The sequence below is a fragment of the Phaethon lepturus genome, unplaced genomic scaffold (genome assembly GCF_000687285.1).
Source record: "Phaethon lepturus isolate BGI_N335 unplaced genomic scaffold, ASM68728v1 scaffold10505, whole genome shotgun sequence".
In the NCBI taxonomy this organism is placed as follows: Eukaryota; Metazoa; Chordata; class Aves; order Phaethontiformes; family Phaethontidae; genus Phaethon; species Phaethon lepturus.
This window is the reverse complement of record NW_010541196.1, coordinates 22,994-44,942: the sequence shown is the minus strand read 5'-3', so window position 1 is coordinate 44,942 and position 21,949 is coordinate 22,994. Positions and strand designations below refer to the sequence as shown.

Sequence of the window (21,949 nt, the reverse complement as noted above, 5' to 3'; positions counted from 1 at the left end):
TGCTGAAAGGAAGGGATAAGAAAGCACAGAACAGAAATCATATTTTTGGTACAACAAATATTATGCAAACGTATACGAGTCTATCTCAGCAAGTTTTGTTCCTGTCCCTCTGCTGAATTTATTTAAGAATAGTCACTGCTCTTTTGTTGTCAAGGCACACGAAAAGCTGAGTTTTTTTGTTTTGGTTTTTTTTTTTTAAAGAAAAAAAAGGTCACATTTCTCTGTCTGTTTGTTAATCAAAAATGTGGTGAATTTATGTCAGTGCTGCCCCCTCTTCAGTGAGGCACTTGACAGAAGTCTGTGAGGCTTGTGATCCAACACCCACAATAGCAAGTGCCATCCTGCCTTCTCTACTCATCTACTCTTGGTTTTTACCGCTGCCTTTTTTGCCATGTTTTAGGAACAGATGTAAATTAGGGAATTCATAAATACTTAATAGCACAAGTATCTAAAAATCATATTTATTACACACAACACACACCATCTGTTTGGGAATATTAACTACATTAATTAAATTATTGTTTTCTTGTGAAATTAAAGCCTTCTTTTGTCACTAAATATGATATACCTACAATACATACTGTTTTATCTAAATTAGGAAGCTTAGCTGTCTCTACAGATGTCCTGTAATATTACAGTAGTAGCAGCAGTAATAATAAACAACCAATAATCCTGCTGGACAGAAGAGGGGCCTCTAAGCTGCTTTTGAGTAGACACCTACCTCAAAACCTTCCCAAGCTATCTACCTTGCCACTGCACCTCCAAAAGCCGAAACTCCAGCAAGCTATTGACAAATTTGTCATGCAGGTCACTTATCACATTCAGTTGGTCATAAGTGTTGAAGCAGATTATGTAAAAAATAAAAAATTGCAATTGCTCTTCCTCCTCTCTTCCTTCCCTCTTGCATAAATCGGTAAGAAAGAGAGAAAAGCCATCGGCAGCCAAGTCACTGAAAATTCCCCCACGGCTCTGTCACTCCTGACCTCAGGAGCAACTGGCGTTGCCCCAGCTAGCCAAGGATTTCTCAGTGATTTCCGTGAAAGTCGTGTAACCTCTGTGTCTCATTTCCAGTGATGGAACTGATAATAATTGCGAGCCCCTCTCTGGGAGTTCACGACAATACATTTATCCTCCTTTGTAAGGCGTTCTCACATCAGATGGAAGGCACTACAGATGCACGAAGCATGACTATTTATTTTTAATAAGACATAGCACAAACAACCGATGGCAGCTTCGTTAATATGTATTTCATCACTGCGAGTGATATTTTCCTTCGGAGGGAACAAACTGTATATACTGATCTGCTCATACGGACACAGTAAGCCTAAAGATTAGTTTTCTGTATTCAGTTGTCACTTTATAAAGCGAAAATTACTAAAACAGAAAACACAGCCAAAAAGCCAAATTGTGCACTTTTATGGTTCACCAAAAAAAACCCCAGTGAACATGAGACAAGGTATATTTTATATGCAACAGCTCATTAATTTTAAGTGTCGTGGGAACACTGCCAGTTTTACCCTCTGAGTAATTATCTTTTGTCTTAATTTGTATGATTCTTGAAAGGGGGAAGAGAGAAATGGGAGAGAAAAAATATTCAGTCTCACAGGAGAAGCTTAAAAAGCTTAAAGCCTGAAAACACAATAAAAAGGGAGAGACGTAGATGCAAAATAGTCCTAGTCAAGCTGTCTCTAGTTAAACAGTAGATGGTATCAGTTTCCATAAAAATCAGTGTGTTTCTTCCAACACCTAGAATATTGTTATATCCAGCTAGACAAGTATAAAAACCTTTCTGCAATAGTAAGTTCTGCAAAATTCACAAACATATTACGTGAACAAGTATCAAAATATTAACTTGATTAATTACAAAACACTATCACAAGCCAAAGATTGGGGAGGAGGAGGGGAGGGCCTCCTGGGCTATGATTTTGCTCCCATCTGAGTAAAAATGCAGAAGTAAGTTATTTAGACTTATAGAGTACAATACAGGATTAAACTCTTGCCCAAATAGCTAGTAAGACAGGTCAGTGCAAAGATGAAATCTCTGGGAAAGACCAAAAAGCCCCCCCACGAAGTCTCATTGTTGAACAATAATTGATAATAAGACAGAAACGCGCAGTCCTCAAAAGAAAGAAAACAATGAACCCCCCAAAACCCCCAAATTCTGCATTAAATATTACTGAGACCCAATCTGATTTAACAATAAAACGATTACTAATTCTTTTGTGTCTTCTTCTGCAGCAAATTGCGTTCTCCTTCATGTCTGCCGGCTTCAACATTTCTGAGGCAGTCAGAAAAGCAGAAAAGGTGTACCTTATGCTTTACTAAGCCCAGATGTAGACACATCCCAGCTACAATCTCACATCCTAGAGACAACTCTGACATGCACAATATCCAATGTTATACTCCTTGTTATTTTTTTCCTCATGAAAGAGTATTCAATAAGGGTTTCATTCTTGAAGCAGTAATTTCATTAAAAAACAGAAAGACAGAAAAAAAGCCCAACCCACATAAGTGGTGAAATTCAAATTATTAAAGCAGAAATATTTTGTAATCTTGAATTATTACTGGTTTATGCTACCTTAACCAGCTCTGTATTTCCAAAACAGCTTTTAGTTAAAGGTGAGAGCACTACCAACAAATAATTAAAAGTGCAAGTAAATTATTAGTGTTCAGACACCTCAAATAGAATAAATTGATATCCTTTTATCCATATCTATCTGAATGCTCATTCTCAACGTGCCGTGTCCTCCAAAGCAATTATTATTATTAAGTTGAAACAATAAGAGTCCCAGAGTGAAATATTTGTGGGTCTTTTGGTTAGCAGTGATGATCAAATGCAAAGAAACTGAACCACTACATTCAAAACTCGCAAGCACTGGGCTTGCTTTAAACCACTGGTATAATTTATGGCAGCAGAGCAAAACCTTATGGCAAGCCTGATCCCCATGGATGCATCACAGCGCACTCTGCATCGGGGGAGCTGGACCCCGGGCACACAGGATCCCGTACAGGGACTATGGGGTATCTCATTTGAAACTGTGATAAAGAATCCCTACACAAAATGTTCAAACTGTGCAAGTTGTGACTGTACTAGGTGGAGCTATAATAGTGGCTAAAAAAATTTTTGATTAAGTAAAGCAATAGATGTGCTTAATTACTTCAGATTAATTAAGCATTTGCTACAGGAATTGACACTGTAGTGAGCTATAAACATTTATTGTGTTTTCAGCAATTTTCTGAAGTATTCCTACAAATGAATTTGCACGCAAATATTTTATAGGAGACATCCAGCCAGCCATTCAGAAGTCAATTTATAATACATACAATAATCAGGCTTTCACTGTGTAAGCAGCAGAATTACTGGACTGGGTTCAGCTAACAGCTGACTCTATGGGCAAAGCTTTCTCTCCCAAGCCCTCCTGGAGTTTATTTCTGCACCAGATACGCTGTATACTTGAGTAACAGGGGACCCTGTTACAGAGACAGCAGAGTACTGATGTGTGAACCCTTTTGCTTTATACCAGTGTCTGGAAGATAAAGCCATGGAGCATACATGTACACATATGCCGCGTGTTGCAGAGCTTGGCTGCGTAAAGCAAGTGATTGCACATTCACAAAACTATCCAAAACAAAGAGGGAAGATAAGAGTGAAAGGGAGAAGTTTTGTTTTGAGAAGGAGAAAAGGGAGCCTTGCCAATGTTGTGAACCAGAGCCAGCTATTCCAATGCAAACCTCATGCTGTTACATAGATCATGTTTGGGAAGAGATGTAATATTAATCAACTTTCTGGCATTAAGTATCCGTTACTGTACAAAAACATTCTTGCTCTGGCTTTAATTCAGTTTTAAGTCACTGTGAAAACATTTATGTGGCTCTCAAACTGCCTTAAAGGACCCAGGCAATAATTCTTTTCCCCTCCCGGAGGAACTAAAACAATGATCTACTTCCATAAAACAGAGTATCTTAATACTGCCGATTGTTTTCCTTAAGTGTCGGTTATGTTCAGACTTCTATAAACCATTTCCAGAGATAGAAGCTGTCTTCTGGAGTCCCCAACACAATCTACCTACTCGGGGTCAGTGGCAAAGGCATACTTCTGAGAAAAGGACACCACAATATCATATGAAAACACGTGGTATCACTGTTTCCACACTTCTCCAGCCCTAACCCAACTCTACGCAATTTTCAGTGGCCAGCTCTGCAACAAAATTTCCGTAGCTGCGTGCTAACAGAAGTCAAACAGGACAACCGTGGCAGATAACACTGTATTTATTTTTGACACTGCCAATAACACAGCTCAAAACCCTACACGCACATGAATATATTGGGCCACTGAGAGGAGAGTTATTGGTATGAGACACCATGCCACCGTTTGCAAAAATTCAATACCAAGTGTCTCGTCTTAGCACAAATTCATTACTCTCACCTAACCGTTACGACACAAACAACATCAAAAGGGTCACTCGCTAAGCAGCAAGTCCATACAAGAAGTGTCTATCTGTTATCACGAGTCTCTCACCAGGATAACAATTCAATTTTTTTGAGCAACTTCCAGCTCCCCTATTCTTCTCCACAGGTCATACATCTAGCTACTGAAAATCCGCAAATCCCCAAATGTGTTGTGTCTGATTTGCATGTTTAAATATGCAAATTACTGCAAAACGGGTAATTTTCATGTTACATATTTTTGCAGGAAAATTAAATGTGCAAAAATGTTTATTGCAACAATTACTGGTTCCATGGTATTTCAACAAAAGGCTGTAAATCATCAAAATAATTGCCTACCCATTAACTATTGTAGCACACTGCCTGAAATTTTCTCATTCTGCATTTTAGCTGGATGCAAAAAATATTTTTCTTCTAAATGTTTACCTCTTCAGGATTAATTTCACTAAAAAGCATGCATGAGCCCAAGACTCTTATGTATCCACCCACAAATATCAAATTTGGTTAAAAACAAAATAAATAAAGAATTGCAACCACAAATTAGAATTTTCTCACAGCACACTCAAACAGTAATGTATGTAAAAGATACGCCATTTATGCCCAAGATATACAAACACTGCATTGAACTATATTCTGAAATAAGAAAAAACCCTATCTATGATCTTTTCTGGCATCATCTTTGTTACTACACATGTAAGGAAATTACTCTGCTAAATTATCCATTGCAAATTGAGAAGCGAAACATTCTTCTGTATTTCTGGTAAGCGAGGAAGACAGCACTAAAGCACAGTATAGCGTTTCTAGCGATGCCTGCTTACTACGCACTACTGCCAGATCTGTTTTGAAATTTGAGCCCCAAGGAAAAAAGGCGTTTATGCAGTTTTCTCCCCTGCTCATTTCAGGCAAAAGGCACGCAGAGCAGTTTTCATCTGACCATGTTAACAAAACACAGCATGGACCAGTAACTGTTTCTGACCCAGCAGGTTTTCTGACACACTGGAGCCGGTTTGCTCCAGCTAAGGAATCAAGACTCTCCTTCATGAAGTCTAGTTTCAAATAATGATGCTAACTCCATTTTCCTAAATGTAAATTAGAACTTAATTGTCTGTCTCAGGTGTCTGAAGACAAACACAACATTCCCAGGTATGCTGGCCCAGATGTGCACTTCTCTCCACCTTTGAACTGCTACGGTGGTGTGAGAAATAACCTAATACTGCAATCATCCTTCTTGAGGAAATTAGCCAACCGCTATTAGAGGAACTGTAGCCTGCTGCGTGCGCTTTCGAAGTTGTCTGCGCAACTGTATCTATGTACACTGCTCTTCCTGAGGCTCTTTTCCAGTCCACAAGCCCTTTCAAGTAGAATAACGCCTATCCCCTTTTGCTCTTGTGATGGGACTGATAACCCAACAATTCCCTAATTGCATCTTCCAGCTCCCTATCCCAGCCTGCCTAACAAAACACTTGGCACCTGCAAACATTTTCCTTCAGGAGCCTGCAGAGAAAACCTTCCATTGTGCCGCAGAATTAAATCAAAGTAGGATATATTTAGTCATGAGGAATTCAAAGAATTAGTTTTAAAGAAACAAAGACCTAAGCCTACCCTCTTACCTACAACTTGGAATTTCCTCCAAGCAGCAGGGAAGTGTAATTTTGACTCAGTACCTCCCTGTCCCCCAGGGAAGCGGAGTACCACTTGCTTGCGGAGAACCTGCTTTCCCTGTACGTCAGCCCACAGCAGCTGATGACTGCCGCCCTCCTCCCTTTGCATATGGTCCATTTTCTAATAGATCAATGTCTCTCCATCTCCTCCTCTGCGTTGGCAAGATGCCCTGTCATCCAGGCTGTGGTTGAGAAGTTTCTCCCCACACCTGACAGATACACTGAAGAAAAAAGACATTGTTTATGCCAATGCTCCCGCCTGGCTTCTTCCACTGAACTCCTCGCATTCAAAGTCGTGTAATAGTCTCAGCTAGACTGATGGCCATTTGAGACGCGTACAGAATGCAAGCTGGAAAACAAGCATAGTCACCTGAGCAGCACGCAGGCATCCCATGGCTGGCCATTCTGGATCTAAACACTGACAATTATGGGGTTCCTACACCCACATTCAAAAGAGTCAGTAACAGGGCTGCAATTACAACAGAGTCATCTGAACCTCTGCTCTATCTGCTGCAACATGCAGCACTACATCATCCCTAATCTTCCATGTGTGAATTTTTAACTTCACCACAAACTTATTTAGAAAGTCTGAAGTTAAAAGGGAACTACATGCTTTAAAAAGATTAAATCCTTGACCGAAACAGCAAGAGGGATTTCTCTATTCCAACTAAATGTTCATATGGTTTCTTAGCTGGGAAAATACCCTTTTGAAGTCAGTAGCTATATGGAGGCCAAGTGATTCAGTTGATTAGTTTCTCGCCTTTCACCATTTTAACCCCGCTATAAATCCTACCTCAGCTAAAATCATTCTGATTAGGACCAAAATTTCACATCAAGTTTTAGAAAGTTTCTAAAATCTTCCCCTCCCCCAAAGACTTACATAATTAAAAGCACAAACCTCTGCCAGTTTTATTGCTGAATTTGTCAGAAAAGTTATCAGTCGTATTTTGCGGAAGAGGTAAGACTAGATGACCTCCTGAGGTCTTCTATGACCTGAATTAATCTGTGACATGTACTGTGAGATCATACCTTAATCCATAAGCAAGTAAAAACAACTCACACATTTTACTCTACATTACAAGAAAACGGTTCTCTTGCAAACAGTGAAAGTCTTTAGACAGCATCTTCTCTTAGTGAAAATTGTTCATTGTAAGTTTAAGCACACTGAAAAAGACAGGAATGGGAAGAGTTACACACAGAACATCTCACATGCCATGAGAGACACCTACCCAGAACTAATACTACTTTCTAACTAAGTAGTTAGAAATGCAAGCCTTTATCTGCTGCTAACATCTTAACATATGTCAGACCCAGCCTAATCCGCTGAAGTCTGGCCATGACATGAAACAAATTTTTAAGAGCACGGCTCTACCATTTTCCCTTGTGGCAACCACAGCAATATCATAGAAAACTGTTTAACTGCAAGACTATCACTGCCTGCACTAAGATACCGCATGAAGGAAAGACTTGCACATTGCTACATATCCGTTTTCCACATTCCCATGAATGTGGGGGGATAAACACTTCTCCTGCCAAACATTTTACTTTGCTCTTTAACAGTTGGATACATGCGCAGCACATTAGAAGTACTAAGAAAGGAGGATGAAAAGGCACAGGTCACAATCTGATGCTTTAAATATATCTATATAAGCAGTAAAGTTGGAAGGCGACAAGTCAGCTGGGCTAATTACTTCAATTCATGCAGCAACCTATGCCACGTGTTCCACATGCTTCTTATTCACACTTAGGCATTTTCAATTGAGTTAGCTGTCCAAAAGGTGGCTCAACAGGCTAGGTTATAACAAATAGTTCAGTGTGGAACTCCAATAATGCCCCATATTGGTGTCAGAAGAGGATATAGACAAATGACTTTGCCCAGGAAAGTTGTTCTGGCCCCCATTTAGTAGAAAGCAATCATCTGACACTGTCTAATAACATTAATCAAGCTCTGAACCTTTGTTGTTGTATGTCATAGCAAATGCTTAGCATTTTCAGGTCCAAAGTGCTTGACTACACATTATATATTAAAAACAAAAGACTTTAATTCATTAAAAATAGACTCTCACGCTAGATTAAGTTCATTTGCTGCACCCGTCCCTGGTCTGCCTTTGTGTGTGGTCTCATTTAAAACAGACACACTTGAACCAGAACCTACTTTATTCACAGGAAACAAAAATACTATTGGCTGTCAACCAAAATAACAGACACTGAAAAATGGGAATACCCCTGGGTAAGGAAATTTTAATTAAATAAAAAAAAAAAAGAAGAAAAAAGAAATTACAATGACGAAGAAGAAGCAGCAGCAGCTGCCTTCTCTGGGAATTCCCGTTTCATCACCTTTGTCAAAACATTTCACATTCTCTCCTATGTATTTTATAAAGGTCTTTTGCAGATCTATTAAAGCAGCAGCTTCATTTATGCTCACTCTGATCTATATTGATAAAGATTATGAAGCCATTAGATGGCTCATTAAGTTTCCCTTTACTTACCCCCAATTAAGATTTCAGGTGTCTCTGGTTTTGAGCTAATTTCAAAGTGGCTGCCATCTGGGACATTCTCAAGGAACATGATCGGCTCCTTTTGTAATGATATATCACATTTAAAACTCCAAGGCAGCAGTTCTGTTACGTGCAATCTCATTTTCCATATGTAGAGTTTTGTGCCTGTTATTTTGGGGGGGTTATTTAGAAATCAGTCCAAAGTGCCAAGTTTTGATCCATGGCTTTTACAGCATTAAAGCTCCTGCTCACAGATGACAACTGAAATGCTATTAGGCATAACAACCCCTTGCAGTTCTCCACAAGTGGTTCACAAAAAGAGTTTTTGAGCTTGGGTGTGCAATAAAAAAACAGATTCAGATGTTGTCATGAAAAATAAGTTTGGTATATTCAACAAGGAAGTCTTTTATAGAAAACCCTCTTTTGAAAAGCAGAGGTGAGGACAAGCACAATGAAGTAATTGGGATCTACTAATCTCTTCTACACAGCAGAGCATAGCACGAAAGAACGAAAAAAGGCAGGCACAGCTGACAACCATCTCTCAAAACGTGCACCACAGAGAGACCTTCCTCTCAGTCCTCCTACTAAGAGGAGTAAAGCTGAATGGACAGTCACCGAAAGGAAAAATTTTCATGGTAAACCAATACTGAGGAAGTAAACAGAGAGCACAGGCTCCGTTTTGAAATTATGTCAGGCAGAGAGGGCACAGAGTTGTTCAATACAGGAGCTCTTGCTGGTAAGAGAACCACATCACACAGGACTTTGGCAGTGGAACATTACAGCAGGCTCAGAAAATTCTCAGCATGGCTTTTTTGTCTTCCATTTTACACTAGGTGATGTTGCAACATACACGGATCCATTTATCAAGATACAGCACAAGGACATAGTGACAGAAATACTGTGTAACGAATGCAGCTTTTGTTGACTTGCAAATAACTGACTTTAAAAGGCTTCTTCCATAAAATCTTTCCATCAACAACATGAATGCAGTATCTTAAACTACTGCAATTGTGGTATCAATATTGCATGTCAGAAATTAAGTGTTGCCCCTGTCGCACGTTTTGGTAACACTTATGAATGTTTATATTTAACTTTGATAAAATAAAATCATTCTAGATTAAACATCAGTCTCAGAAAAAACAGAGAGAGTGACTCTGTGTGCCAGTACATACATGTGTGTATATAACTGCAGTGTGCGTATGTGTGTGTAAATATATTGTCTGTGTAAATATATATGTGTGTGTGTGTGTATATATAAGAATAATTCCAGCCCTGCAGTTATAGTTCTGCCACAGTCAGGGTTCAGATTGTCTGGAGAAACAGGTTAAATCAGAAGATGCTAACCCTACATCACACTCCATTTTCCATTTATGGCCTGTATCCTTTTTCACTCAGATCCAGAAGGATGGACAAGGATTAAGCACATTCAGATGAAATTTCTTTACTAGGCAGTGCAGGAGAACAACACTGTTTAGGACCTACCTTGCCCATTTGGTACATGTTTATGCGTTTTTCCTTTCCTGGGGGTTGACTGGCATGATGATGAAGCATTGTTTGTGGCTGTTTTTGTGTCCTCTGTCTCCTCTTCCTCCTCTTCTTCATCCTCATCATCCTGAGAGCTTCCAAAATATACCATGTTGCTGGGCAGAGCTGGAGAACCTGATCGTTATAAAGAAATGACTCGTTAGCATCATTACATTCACTTACTGCACTAACCATATTGATTGTAATCTACTTTAGTGTTATGCATAGCAAGGGAAGAGAGGGACTCAGAGATGGAAGGTCACACTAGTGCATGACTAACTGGAGGGTTTGTACTTATTAATTTTTACCAACATATGTGCTTGAAAAGCAAGGCTCCTCCCCACAAGCACATTCTATTCATACTTTGGACAATCAAACAGTCTTGCTACAAGCCCTAATTAATAGCTTTGTGTATTCAGAAAAGGACTAATGCACATGCTTGATTTCAAATGCGTGTTTAAGTGCTTTACTGAAGTCTTAACACACAAACTAGAAGCTTACAGCTTTTCCAAACAGAAGAAAAAAGAGCATTTACAAAGCATTCTGCACCCTGGTAATATTATTATTACAATAAAATATTAGTATTTAAACTTCACAATGCTTTACAGACCTCTACAGTATTGTACACAATGCTTTGCAGTATTCTCATTCAGTTTTAAACAAAGAGAAAACCTGAGACATTGAGATGCTTAAATTTGCCTAGCAGGTCCCTGGTAAAGGAGAGAATAGAGCAAAGGTCTCCTGATTCCCAGTGTGCTCCTCTTGAGGATGTTGCTTCTCATCTCTTGCTCACTTCCCATGATGTTTCCCCTAACCTGCCCTGTTTGTGCAAGGGTCAGATACAACATGCAATTCAGTGAGAGCGAAGTGAGGATTCACAAGCTTAACAACAATGCAGGGTTATAATTTAAATGTAACTCTTGCACAAAATTTCTTTTATATGCATCATGCAACAGCGTATAGGTTTCCCTGCACTGCATCAGGGCACATGACATGACTGTAGCAATCTAATAACTATTTTCAAATGTACAAATACTGCTGACAACTAATGGACACTTTCCTTTATGCCGGATGCTAGTTTCCAATTCAAAATGAGTCTTCTGTCTATCTCCTGGAGGGACAGGTGCCCTAGGAGCCTTCTACTTATTCACAAAAAGATTTTTTTGCTGAAGAAAGGCAAAAAATACAAAGTCAGTAGAAGTGGAGAATGGGGGCTCATTGCTTCAATTATTTTCCTGTACCTAAATAAGACAAAGGACAAAGAGAGCTGGGCTACAGACCAACACCACAAGGTAGCAGCTATTTGGCTGATGCTTAGGAAACACTTCTGGCTTCAAGCTCTTCAGAACAGCAATTCTGTGGTTTGTTCGGTTTTGAGCTGTTGGTGTTGCCACTGTCAGCAACAAACTAAAGTTTATTTTTGGGCTGCGTATTTTCTGCTGCCACCAGGTTCGTACAAAATACTCTTAACTACAAAAATTTCATTTTAGTGAATGGATACCCAAATATGAAACACAAACTAGGACAGGCTGTTTCCGCGATAAACCATCCTTTCCTAAGTGTACTGGTTTTGGTTGGGATGGAGTTAATTTTCTCCATAGTAGCTTGCATGGTGCTGTGTTTTAGATTTGTGACAAAAACAGTATTGGTAACACAAGGATGTTTTAACTACTGCTGAGCAGTGCTTGCACAGCATCAAGGCATTTTCTTTTCCTGTTTCTCACGCTGCTCTGCCAGTGAGCAGGCTGGGGGAGCACAAGAAGTTGGGAGGAGACACCGCCAGGACAGCTGACTCCAACTGACCAAAGGGCTATCACATACATTGTGCAGAGCAATAAAAAGCTGGGGGAAGGAGGAGGAAATGGGGGCTTTCAGAGTAATAGCATTTGTCTTCCCAAGTCACCATTACGTGTGATGGAGCCCTGCTTTCCCGGAGATGGCTGAACATCTGCCTGCCGATAGGAAGTAGCGAATGAATTCCTTTTGTTGCTTTGCTTTCATGCGCAGCTTTTGCATTACCTATTAAACTGTCTTTATCTCAACCCCGAGTTTTTACACTTTACCCTTCCAATTCTCTCCCTCATCCCAGTGAGAGGGGAGTGAGTGAGATCAGCCCCCATCTGTAAAGGCCTTTTCTCTTAGTCTCTGCAACAGCCCCTTTGGGACTGGGGCTACCCTGGAGAGCAGCAGAGAGAAACTCCCCACCAGCACCCCATGCTGTGCATCAGTGGTAGCCCTGGGAGGCTTAGAGGAGCTTAGAGGAAAGACTGCAGCAGCACCTAGGGCATGATGATTTGTTCCTCCCTGAAATAATGTACTTAATCCATCCAACCTAGGCATAAATATATGGACACATATGGTTATCCTATGGCAAAAGCCTTTTGCATGCCACAACTTTCATATTTATATAGACTAATGATCAAATTAAGACTGCTGACATATTTCAAGGCATAGGAGCTGTAGCAAATTACAGAAACAAAAACCTTCTCAATTTTTATGCAAGCCCAGAACTTTTTGGCATGCTCTAAGCAATCAACCATAGTAGGTAAGAGGTGCCGAGAGGCACCTTAATTCTTCTGCTTGGAGGGGATCTTTAAGCTTCAGCAGCAAGTAATTAGAAGACTCCAAAACAGTTACTCTAGGACAGTGCTGCCTGAAAAATAAATTGTCTTTTTCCTTCCATCTAGGTACCAAATCTGTGGTAGGGATTCAGAAGTTATTAGCTCTGCAAGTCTGTACTGCACATCAGTTCTAATCAGAATCTGAAGTCTGGCACCATCAGTGCATTACTACATTGACAATGATGGCAGTAGAAGAAACTTACTGTTAGGAACCCTCAAAATTAAATTCAAGCACAGACTGAAAACTCTCTATTATAATTAGAGAAATTTTATCCTTCTGAGACACTAAAATAGGAGACCAGATATAGCGTCTATTCTCTAAGTCTTGTCTTCCCTAGAGTTCCACGTCCCTGAGCTTTTTTGTCAGCTGCCTTCAACAGCAACCAGCAAAAGATTATCATCTGGGACACAAATGTTGGTATTACAATAGCAATCTTTTTTCTTTTTTCTTTTTAAAAGCACAGAATAAATTATAGTACTGTGTCATTCTGCTTAGAAATGAGGGAGGGTCTAACCCAAGTGAGAGAGCAGATACAAACTTAACCTAACTCCTAGTATTCAGTCATTGTAATCTCAGTGCATAAATCTTTGGTCAGAATGACATTTTTTAATTCTTTTCAATTGAGAACTATGAACAACAATGGTTAAATTGCATTCCTGGGACAGCTGGGACTGTTTGGGAAGTACATTTCCAGAGAAATTAGACTAGCAACGTCCAATAACACAGGAGAGTCATGCTAGCCCTCACTTTACTGATCTAAGTGGTCTGCAATATGAGACCTCGGAGAAAAGCTGGCATTCAGTCTGGGTCACCTCCTCCCTTCCTCCTCCCCCCCAGCTTTTCCTACATATTTATTAAAGTTGACTTGCAAAATAGAAAGAAAGAGAAGAAAGAAAAAAAAAAAAGGGCTGGACTTACACATTTTTGTTCTATTTAAGCATTGTTACAGATGGAAGACACTGAAAGAAATCTAAAAGCTTTGAGTTTTCTTGCTTACTTTTTATATTAGAACTATTTTTATCATTGTCTTTTATATTAAGATTTCCGTTCTGGAATAGCCTCAAATACCGAGAATTTGTTCACACTTATGGGCTGAGCTGGTTAAAACCACTTTCACTTTAAGTCTATGTAGCTGTGCTGGTTTTGGGGTTAAACCACGACAGTAGCTAAACATGTTCAAAAGGCTGACAAAACACTAGTTTAGAATACTGACACAGGCTGCTCAAGCTCAAGATACTGCAAATTCCCTTTATAGGCAAACTGAAGGAAAGACAAGCCTGTAAGTACACTGTGATTTCATTCCAGCTAAAAGAACGACAATTATTTTGATTAGGCAACACCTAACGTGTGTAAGTGATTAATGTGCACTGGTCCAGGTTTACACCAAGCAAAGAGCTAAAAGAACCCCCCAAAACTCCTCTTATGGAAATAAAACTCAGAATTCTCATGACTGAGGAACTAATGAAGCTCATACGAGCTGCAACGTTAAGAGTGGAAGCTAGGTGATCATTCACCTTTGTTATAATAAAAATTCCTGTCCTAAATATCCCTCATTTTCTGACAGGAATGTGCTGTAGCCTACCTTTGCAGAGGACCTCATTTGTTACTCAAAACTGCTGATTTATATAAACTATACTAAGTGGTGTTATTGTAGCCATGAATGCCTAAGATCATCGGAGACGTGGAGAAGAACGTGTGCTCAAGAGCTGGTTTGCTTTTTCCAGCTTTATCAATTGGTCTAACAAAATATATTGCCCTTCCTCATGAATCTGGCCTGTCTTCATCTCAAGTTAAGAACATGGCAGTTTTCCTTACAGGCAGACTTAGTTGAGAGTTGTTGTTCTCAGGTTTCTCCATGTATACATATATTTATCTTTAAAAGAATGCATGACAGCAAGATGATAAAACCTCTCCAAAATGGCACAAGAATAAGGAAAACTGCAGGTTCACCAGATGCATACATACACACATGTCCACAGAACATACAGTTGTAGGCACTTGCTTGTTTTTTGTTGTGTTTTGTTTTTTTAATTTACAACACACCATTAATGCACAGTTTTGTCTTTGCCTGGATACACTCAGCAACAGAAATCCATGAGGCTGCTATGCCAGTTCATTCTTGCACCCATTATGCCAGCCAGCCAGCCAGAGTACAGATGAGCAATCATCCCTCCGCTTCCCCTTGCCCTCCCCAGCACCAAGGCATGATTCTCAAAGCCTACCCAGGGCAATCTAATTAATTAATAACTAACAGCAAAAGAGAAGTCCTGCAATGCTCCAGACAGCGGGCAACATCTAAGTTGAAAAAAAAAAAATCCGCAAGACAGTTACAAGAGCCTGTGGCTGTACTGAATTTTACAAATCTCATTCTGTGCCATGAGCCCCAAGTTGTGCAAGCACCTGCTAGCAGGGGCACTGCAGTGGATGAAGTGGGAGAGCAGGGGAGCAGCCCTCCAGCGCCTGGGGAAAGCACGTGAGAAGTCCTCCACATTAAGAAACCCACTTGATCAGCAGGTGACTGAAAAACCCGCTCACTCAGCAAATCTGATGGTAATGTAGAATATAAAATTTGACTTCCCACCACTTATTTAGAAGACATTTCATACAAGGAACCATCTAGGTCCCCTGTGGCTGCATGCACATTTTTATTGGCATCAAAAATGGTCTACAGACCATCTACCCCCATCTGGCCTCTTGTGCTTACTCCTGTGCCACCACCTCAACTGTGGCAGTATAATTTTTTTTGTGGGGCCACGTGGTGAATCAGATCAGTGAACTGATTCAGATTAAAATCCCAGACTAAGGAAATTAAAGTCCATTAATAAATGCTGTAACTGTAACGTAATATTACAAGCTCTCAAGTAAAGATTTGGAAAATTTCTATGCACACTTTTTCTTATTGAATGCGTAGCTTAATATATCACTTTATGTCATTAAACAAAACATGAAACGCAGTATGTTTCCAATCTCTTGTAGGAAGCTGCACGTTTTACATTCTGATGATGTCTAGACACACACTTCCTAAATGCTTTTTTTTTTTCTCCTCAAGACAGTTGATTTGTTTTGCATCAGTATTTGCAGAAAAGCACATGCCATCACCAAAGAACAGGATGAGGCAATCGCAACACAATAGCTGGGAAGGAGAAGCCATGGCAGAAGTAAGCTGAAAGAAAGGGCATGCAGCAGCAGCAGAGCAGAAGAAGAGAAGGGTTCAGAGGTACTGGGGCTAGAGAAAGAGGTGAGTGGTGAGACATAAGCTGGCAGACAGATACGGGCTGCAGGAGCAACAGGAAAAGGAAGATGCTGGAAGAATTTCTGACGTTAAATGGTAACAAGTACAGTAAAGTGGGTAGGACACCTTGTATTGAGCGGCTTTAACTGGAGTATCTATCTGATAGTGCTGTCGACCTGCTGCCCTGATTTGGACATGTGTCACTCACTTTTGCCCGTTTAACAAGTCACTGTTAACTCACACTAGAGAGCAGAAAAAGCTACGGTCAAGCCCAGGCAGAAACCTGGAGGGAACTTCCCAGCCCTCTCCTCCTCTTTCAAATCACTGCGGGAACGCCAAATCACCAAGGCTGGCCCTCACCATGCGATTTTGAAAGCTAACAAATTGCTGTGGCTGACTATGGGATTGCAAGCCACGCGGAAAGCTCAGACAGCTAACAAAACCCCAGGTATCCTCTCCTCACCGGTATCAGAGCAGGAGTTACTGCTCCTGTGATGAGATACCAGTCTGCGTGACAAATTTTGAGAAAATCATTAATGGTGACTTTTCTTTTTTTAATTCACTCATCATGGTTGCAATGAGCTATGAATTATTACAGAAAGGGAGGATACTCAGCTCTTTAAAAAATGAGGTTTGAAGTATGTTTGGCAACTGTTTCCATCAGTATCTGCAGTTTCATTATTGAAATTCTCTCTTGAGTATTTTTGTCTTCCCTCCTATTGTGAGAGCAGCACAAAAGAAAACTTAACTATATAGGGAAAACAATTACCACACTATACACAAAGTGTTGCCTAATGCATATGAAAGGATGACAAATGTATTTTATGTCCTCTGTTACAATAATTTGATGCTTATACAACAATAAGTACAACGTAAAAATATGTTTTTTTAAGTCATGGTGCTGCTTTTAGCAGTTTCTCGGAAAGATGTTACCCTTTGCATGTGCAAAATTCAGGCTTGCTACTAACAGTAGGCAGAATTGATGCTTACACAACCTGTACATACAGATGCGTTGACCTCAGCAGCAAGTGCCTGATTAACAGAATAAACAATACTCTTTTTCAGCCATTTTATTTGACTAATGAGGTTATTAAACTTTTTTTTATTTGACAAATGTATAATTTTCCCTCCTAAATTACAGTATGTTTTGTTTCTCATTAAATTACATTAAGTTTTGTCTTGGACCAGCTAAACATATTAAAAAAACTCTGAATTTGGATCTGAAGAGTGGAATCAGAAGTATGGAAAGTGCATGAGCTTTGCCAAAAGCACTATTTCATTACTCTTCAGAATTAGCTGGCAGTGTTTCTGCAATATTTACTGAAGTACAAACCAAATGTTTTCATCTGGACAGGATTCAAACCCTGGTATGTTACAACCACAACAAAAATCATCTCAATCCAAGAGCCTTCTCTGTAATTTGGGCTGTGGTTTCTGCAAAATTGGAGGATTCTTCTCCATGAATTATTTACACCAACTCCCCCTCTAGCTCCTCTTTTTTTTTTTCTTTTTCTTCCTAACAATTAAACATAACCCAGATGTGCTTTGGAAAAATCTTAAAACAATTCAAGACATCAGAATGATTTAAGCACAAGGCAGGTCAAGGTATGCAAAACTTAAGTCTGCCCTGATAACCACAGGGCATGACAAGCCCTATAACGAGCCGCATCCAGAGGTTTGGCTTCTCCTCTGACACACAGATCCATTTTGGGGCTGTATGCAGGTGGAAAAACCTTGCCTCTCAAATGCTCCTGATGTACTGGCATCTCAATGTTTAAAATTTAGGGCCTGCTTCTCATTTATTTTATGTCCTACTTATTACATTTTGGCAGGACAGCGCCAAGTCCCTGAAGTGCGAATAAATGCAATTTATTCCCACACTTCATGGTCATTTTACGGAGCCAGGCTAAAAGAGAATGAACTGCATAAACTCTATAGGAAAGAGCAATTGTATCTCAATTGTCTGACTCCACCTGCAGGAACAGTCCCAGAGGGAGCTCCCCAGTGTCTGAGCAAGAGGGAGGAAAAGGCCATCCCAAGCACAGAAACAAAACAGAGCTCATGAACACATCAATTCTCAAACTCTCCCTTCCTCTGCTGTTATACAAATCACAAGATGCTCATTGTCATGGCTAACTTATGGGCTAGCACAGAGACAGAAAACACATTTTCTTCTCGGTCCATTCTTCAAAGCAGTAGAGCTAAAACCAAAACCAAAGAAAATTGTTCCTTTAATAGGAAAGTCGAGTAAGGGTGGGTAAATGTGTGAATCTTCAGGAAAAAAATATAAGGTTCACTTTCCAAAGTCAAAAAACCACACATCAGAGTAACAGACTACTAAATATTAAAAAAAACCCCAAGTATAGTGCTTCTCACATCTAGAATTCATATCTGAGAATCTCAAAGCAATTTACCTCCACTAACCTGGCTAGATTCAGAGGTGAACCTCAAAACCAACCCTTCCCACACACACTTCAACCCCCAACTTCATGTTCCTCTCCACACAAGTCTGCAAATCCCAAGCCACCATACTGCCATTCCCAGAAGGCTACCAAGCTGTGTTTCATACTCAAAACATCCTGAGCCCCATTGCTAGCACAAAATAAGCCTTTTGATGAGCACTGAACCTTACAGTAGGTTCACAGGTTACAGAAGCAGGATCACAGGTTTCTGGTTGGGAGGAAGGGCGGGAATTGCCTTTGCCAGAATACTTTATGTTGCCCACCTGGGTGCCAAAAACTGTGGGCACTGAGGTTTTGAAGCACTGTTGCTGCCACCAGAGCACTTGGGTTTTATGCTGGTAGCTCATCCATAGTCAACATGCAGCTACATCAATACTGATACACAGAGTTAAATATTTCTCCTCATTTTACAGAAAAACTAAGTAGCTCACTGAGGGATTCATAGAGGGTCTGTGGCAAATACAAAGACTGAGCCGCAAGATTAGTCTCTCATTTCAACGAGCTAATTTCATCCTGTGGCTTTCTGCAGGGGTAGATATTGGAATCATTAACATCAGAAAGGGGCCCCAAAATGTGAAGATAGGGTAAAACTTTGATTCAGCTGCAGTACTACATACGCACTACTCTCTCACTCAGCAGCACTTGCAATCTCTTAAATCTCCTAGTAGACCCAAACTGATGTGAAGACGCACCCTCCGTTGCAGGTCTGGAGGGATGACCCTCCCAACAACACTCCCATCTCCTAGGAAGGAATAATATCACTATGTCAGTTGCCAGGCTCTCTCTGCGTACTTCATAACATGTGTTTTTCACTGTGAGCCCGCATATCCACTTCTCCCTGCCAACACTGATTAAATTACTCTTATCCTAAACCACTGTGGGAGTGAGTTACCAGCCCAGAGCAGCATATTCCACAGGTGGACTAAATAGTTGCATGTATGAGATACACCTCTTCTTTTATACTTCAATGTTACTCCTAACTTTAAAAAAGAACTTCAAAATTGTGAGATTACAGTTGCTAAATGCAAACTTATTCTTATTAAAGGGTTTGTGCGCTTAAGATTCTACACACCAAAGTCTATTCTTGTGTTTTCAACCCATTCTAAAATTTCAGTCTCAGACATCAAATTATTTAAGAACAAAATTGATAAAAAATCATACTCCAGTATTTTAAATAAATTATGATAAATCTTTGTGTTTTGGTATTATTTTGGAATTATAAAAACTAAATTAGACTGCAAAGCAGCTTACATTTTTGAATGGTGTCAGCATTTCATTGCTTTGCTTCCAGCCTAATCAAGTTGATGTTCTATTTAACATGCTTAGTCTGATGTGACGAGCATGTCTCCATGGTGGCAACGTGCTCCATTGGAAGGTTGGGACTTCAAGAGTGTGATCGATACCATCGCTGACTCTCATGAAGGCCAGTGTACCTACTGACACTGAATTACCAAGCAAGCATACCTTCTGCCTTGTTAAAAGCTATGCAAATTAATGGTCATTTTCTAACATGCCCAAAATTAAGAGCTCCCGAGGTTTTGTTTTGGGGGCCTCTCCTGTTGTAATGGAAGATCTCTGTAGGTATCTACTGGCACAGGCAATACAATACCTCCTATTAAGCCGCACAGGAGATGACTGGGATGAAAGGCCCCCAAGCCCACCAACCAAACCAGGTGTTTAAAACAAAAAGCCTGTTTAAGGGCAAACTGCAAGAGAACTGTGTCACTGAGATTTAGAAGTTATCGAAGTTTGAACAAATGTGCTACAGTGAGATTTTTCTATTTTGGTTTTGCCCAGTTGTACAAAATCATCATATCATTAAGTCATTGCAGTACTCAAACAAAACAAACAGTAACGTGTTTTGCAGAACAGTTGTTAGAAGAGCCTGAAAACTTGATTTGTGAGATCTCAATTAAACCATCTTTATTTAGGAATCCCTAAAATTCTCTAGCACGTAACTCCCAAAGGCCCAACTTAATTAGAAAATTGATCATGGGAAAACTTCTTAAAAATGTAGGCTCCTAATCATAGCCTTCCTGTTATCACCATTTGCCAAGGATCCATTGCTCACAGGGAGTTTTTTCTTTTTCCCCCTTTAGCCCTATATTATTCCACTCGCAATATTTTTAACCTGTAAATAACTATGGAAAGTAAAGGTAACTTAAATACACTGTAACAGAAGGTATTAAGAAAAATTTGATCATAGGCAGAAAATACAGTAAAAGTGAAAGTTGTTGTACAACTGCATGGAGACGACACACTCATATCTACGCATGCTGCTGAAAGATACTAATTATGCCTCCGGCAAAGGGCATACAGGCTCCTTCAAAGGAGCTGTTTAAAGATAAGAATGCGGCAGACAAACACTTCAGAGATATCTGTGCTATTCCCTTTCTTCTTGCGTTGGAAATTCTAGGTCACAATTTAAAAAAAAAAAAAAAAAAAGGATTTTAAAATAATAGAAAGCAGGGGAGCCCTGTCAAGTCTGGTCAGTGAGATGTATTCCAGGGTGCTCAGATATTCATCAACTGTTACAGCTTTTTCATTCTGCTCCGCTTGCCTTTTAAAAAGTAATTAGTACACTGTATTATCAAATGAAGGGTTCAAAAAACAAACTAATTAAAAAAATGTCTAAAGCCCCTAGTATTCTGGATAATGAAACCAAGCAGGTCATCTTGGTTAAATTATCTCCCTTTGAAATTACAGGATGCTAAAAAAAAACAGTTTTTTGAATCATTAGATTTTCTGAAACATAGGGGAAGGCCAGGTATGCGAGACTCCTTTTCCTAAACACAGGAGCTTACACATGTCAAGGGCCTTTCTTCCCAGTGTCGCATGCTAGTATTGCTCCATCACTCACAGAATTCAGCTACTACCACTTAAAATAAACCTCCCAAAGTACTGAAGAGTGAACTTCTAGCAGTGACTGTAATTTTTAAAATTTCTCTGTTTAAAAATAGAAAATGAAAGTGCACACTGACGTGGTGCCACAAATTTACACCATGCTTCTGACACTGACACTGGGTGTGGTGGGACAAGGACAGAGACATGACATGACAGAGCTGTTTTCACACTGGTCCTGGAGAAGAATCCCTTGCCAAAGTAAAGCTTTGACCATGAATGCAGGGTCTGTATCATCAGAGATTTTGAAGGAGTAGTGCCTAAGAGAGTCACAACTCTAAAACAATTTAAACAAAAAACAAACAAACAAAAAAGAACACTAACAAAAAAAACTCAAACACACACACACAAACATACTGTCCTGGATCATATCACTACTACACTTACTACTAAACAACTTTCAAAGTCCTCTGCTCTTATTTCCATGTAATTGTGCATTGCATTTCATTATGAAAGTGCAAATTGACAGGGCTGGACAGACATATCTGGACAGAAATCAGAAAAACCACATGTCCCACCATGCAAGCAATTTTGAGTCCCTCAACACTTCAATACATAATAGCGCAGAGGTTCAAAACCAAAACAAACCTCTTAACAAAAAAT

At 39.8% G+C, this 21,949-nt stretch overlaps 1 protein-coding gene across 1 annotated transcript in view; it reads right to left on the bottom strand.

Moving 5' to 3' along the window:
• Positions 1-21,949, bottom strand: part of LOC104621226 (protein Jumonji-like) — a 34,367-nt gene that overhangs the window by 9,695 nt on the left and 2,723 nt on the right. Inside the window, exon 2 of the mRNA XM_010287655.1 lies at positions 10,088-10,264. Within this exon, the coding sequence (XP_010285957.1) occupies positions 10,088-10,241 (154 nt within the window). The 5' untranslated portion in view covers positions 10,242-10,264. The remainder of the gene's footprint in view (positions 1-10,087; positions 10,265-21,949) is intronic.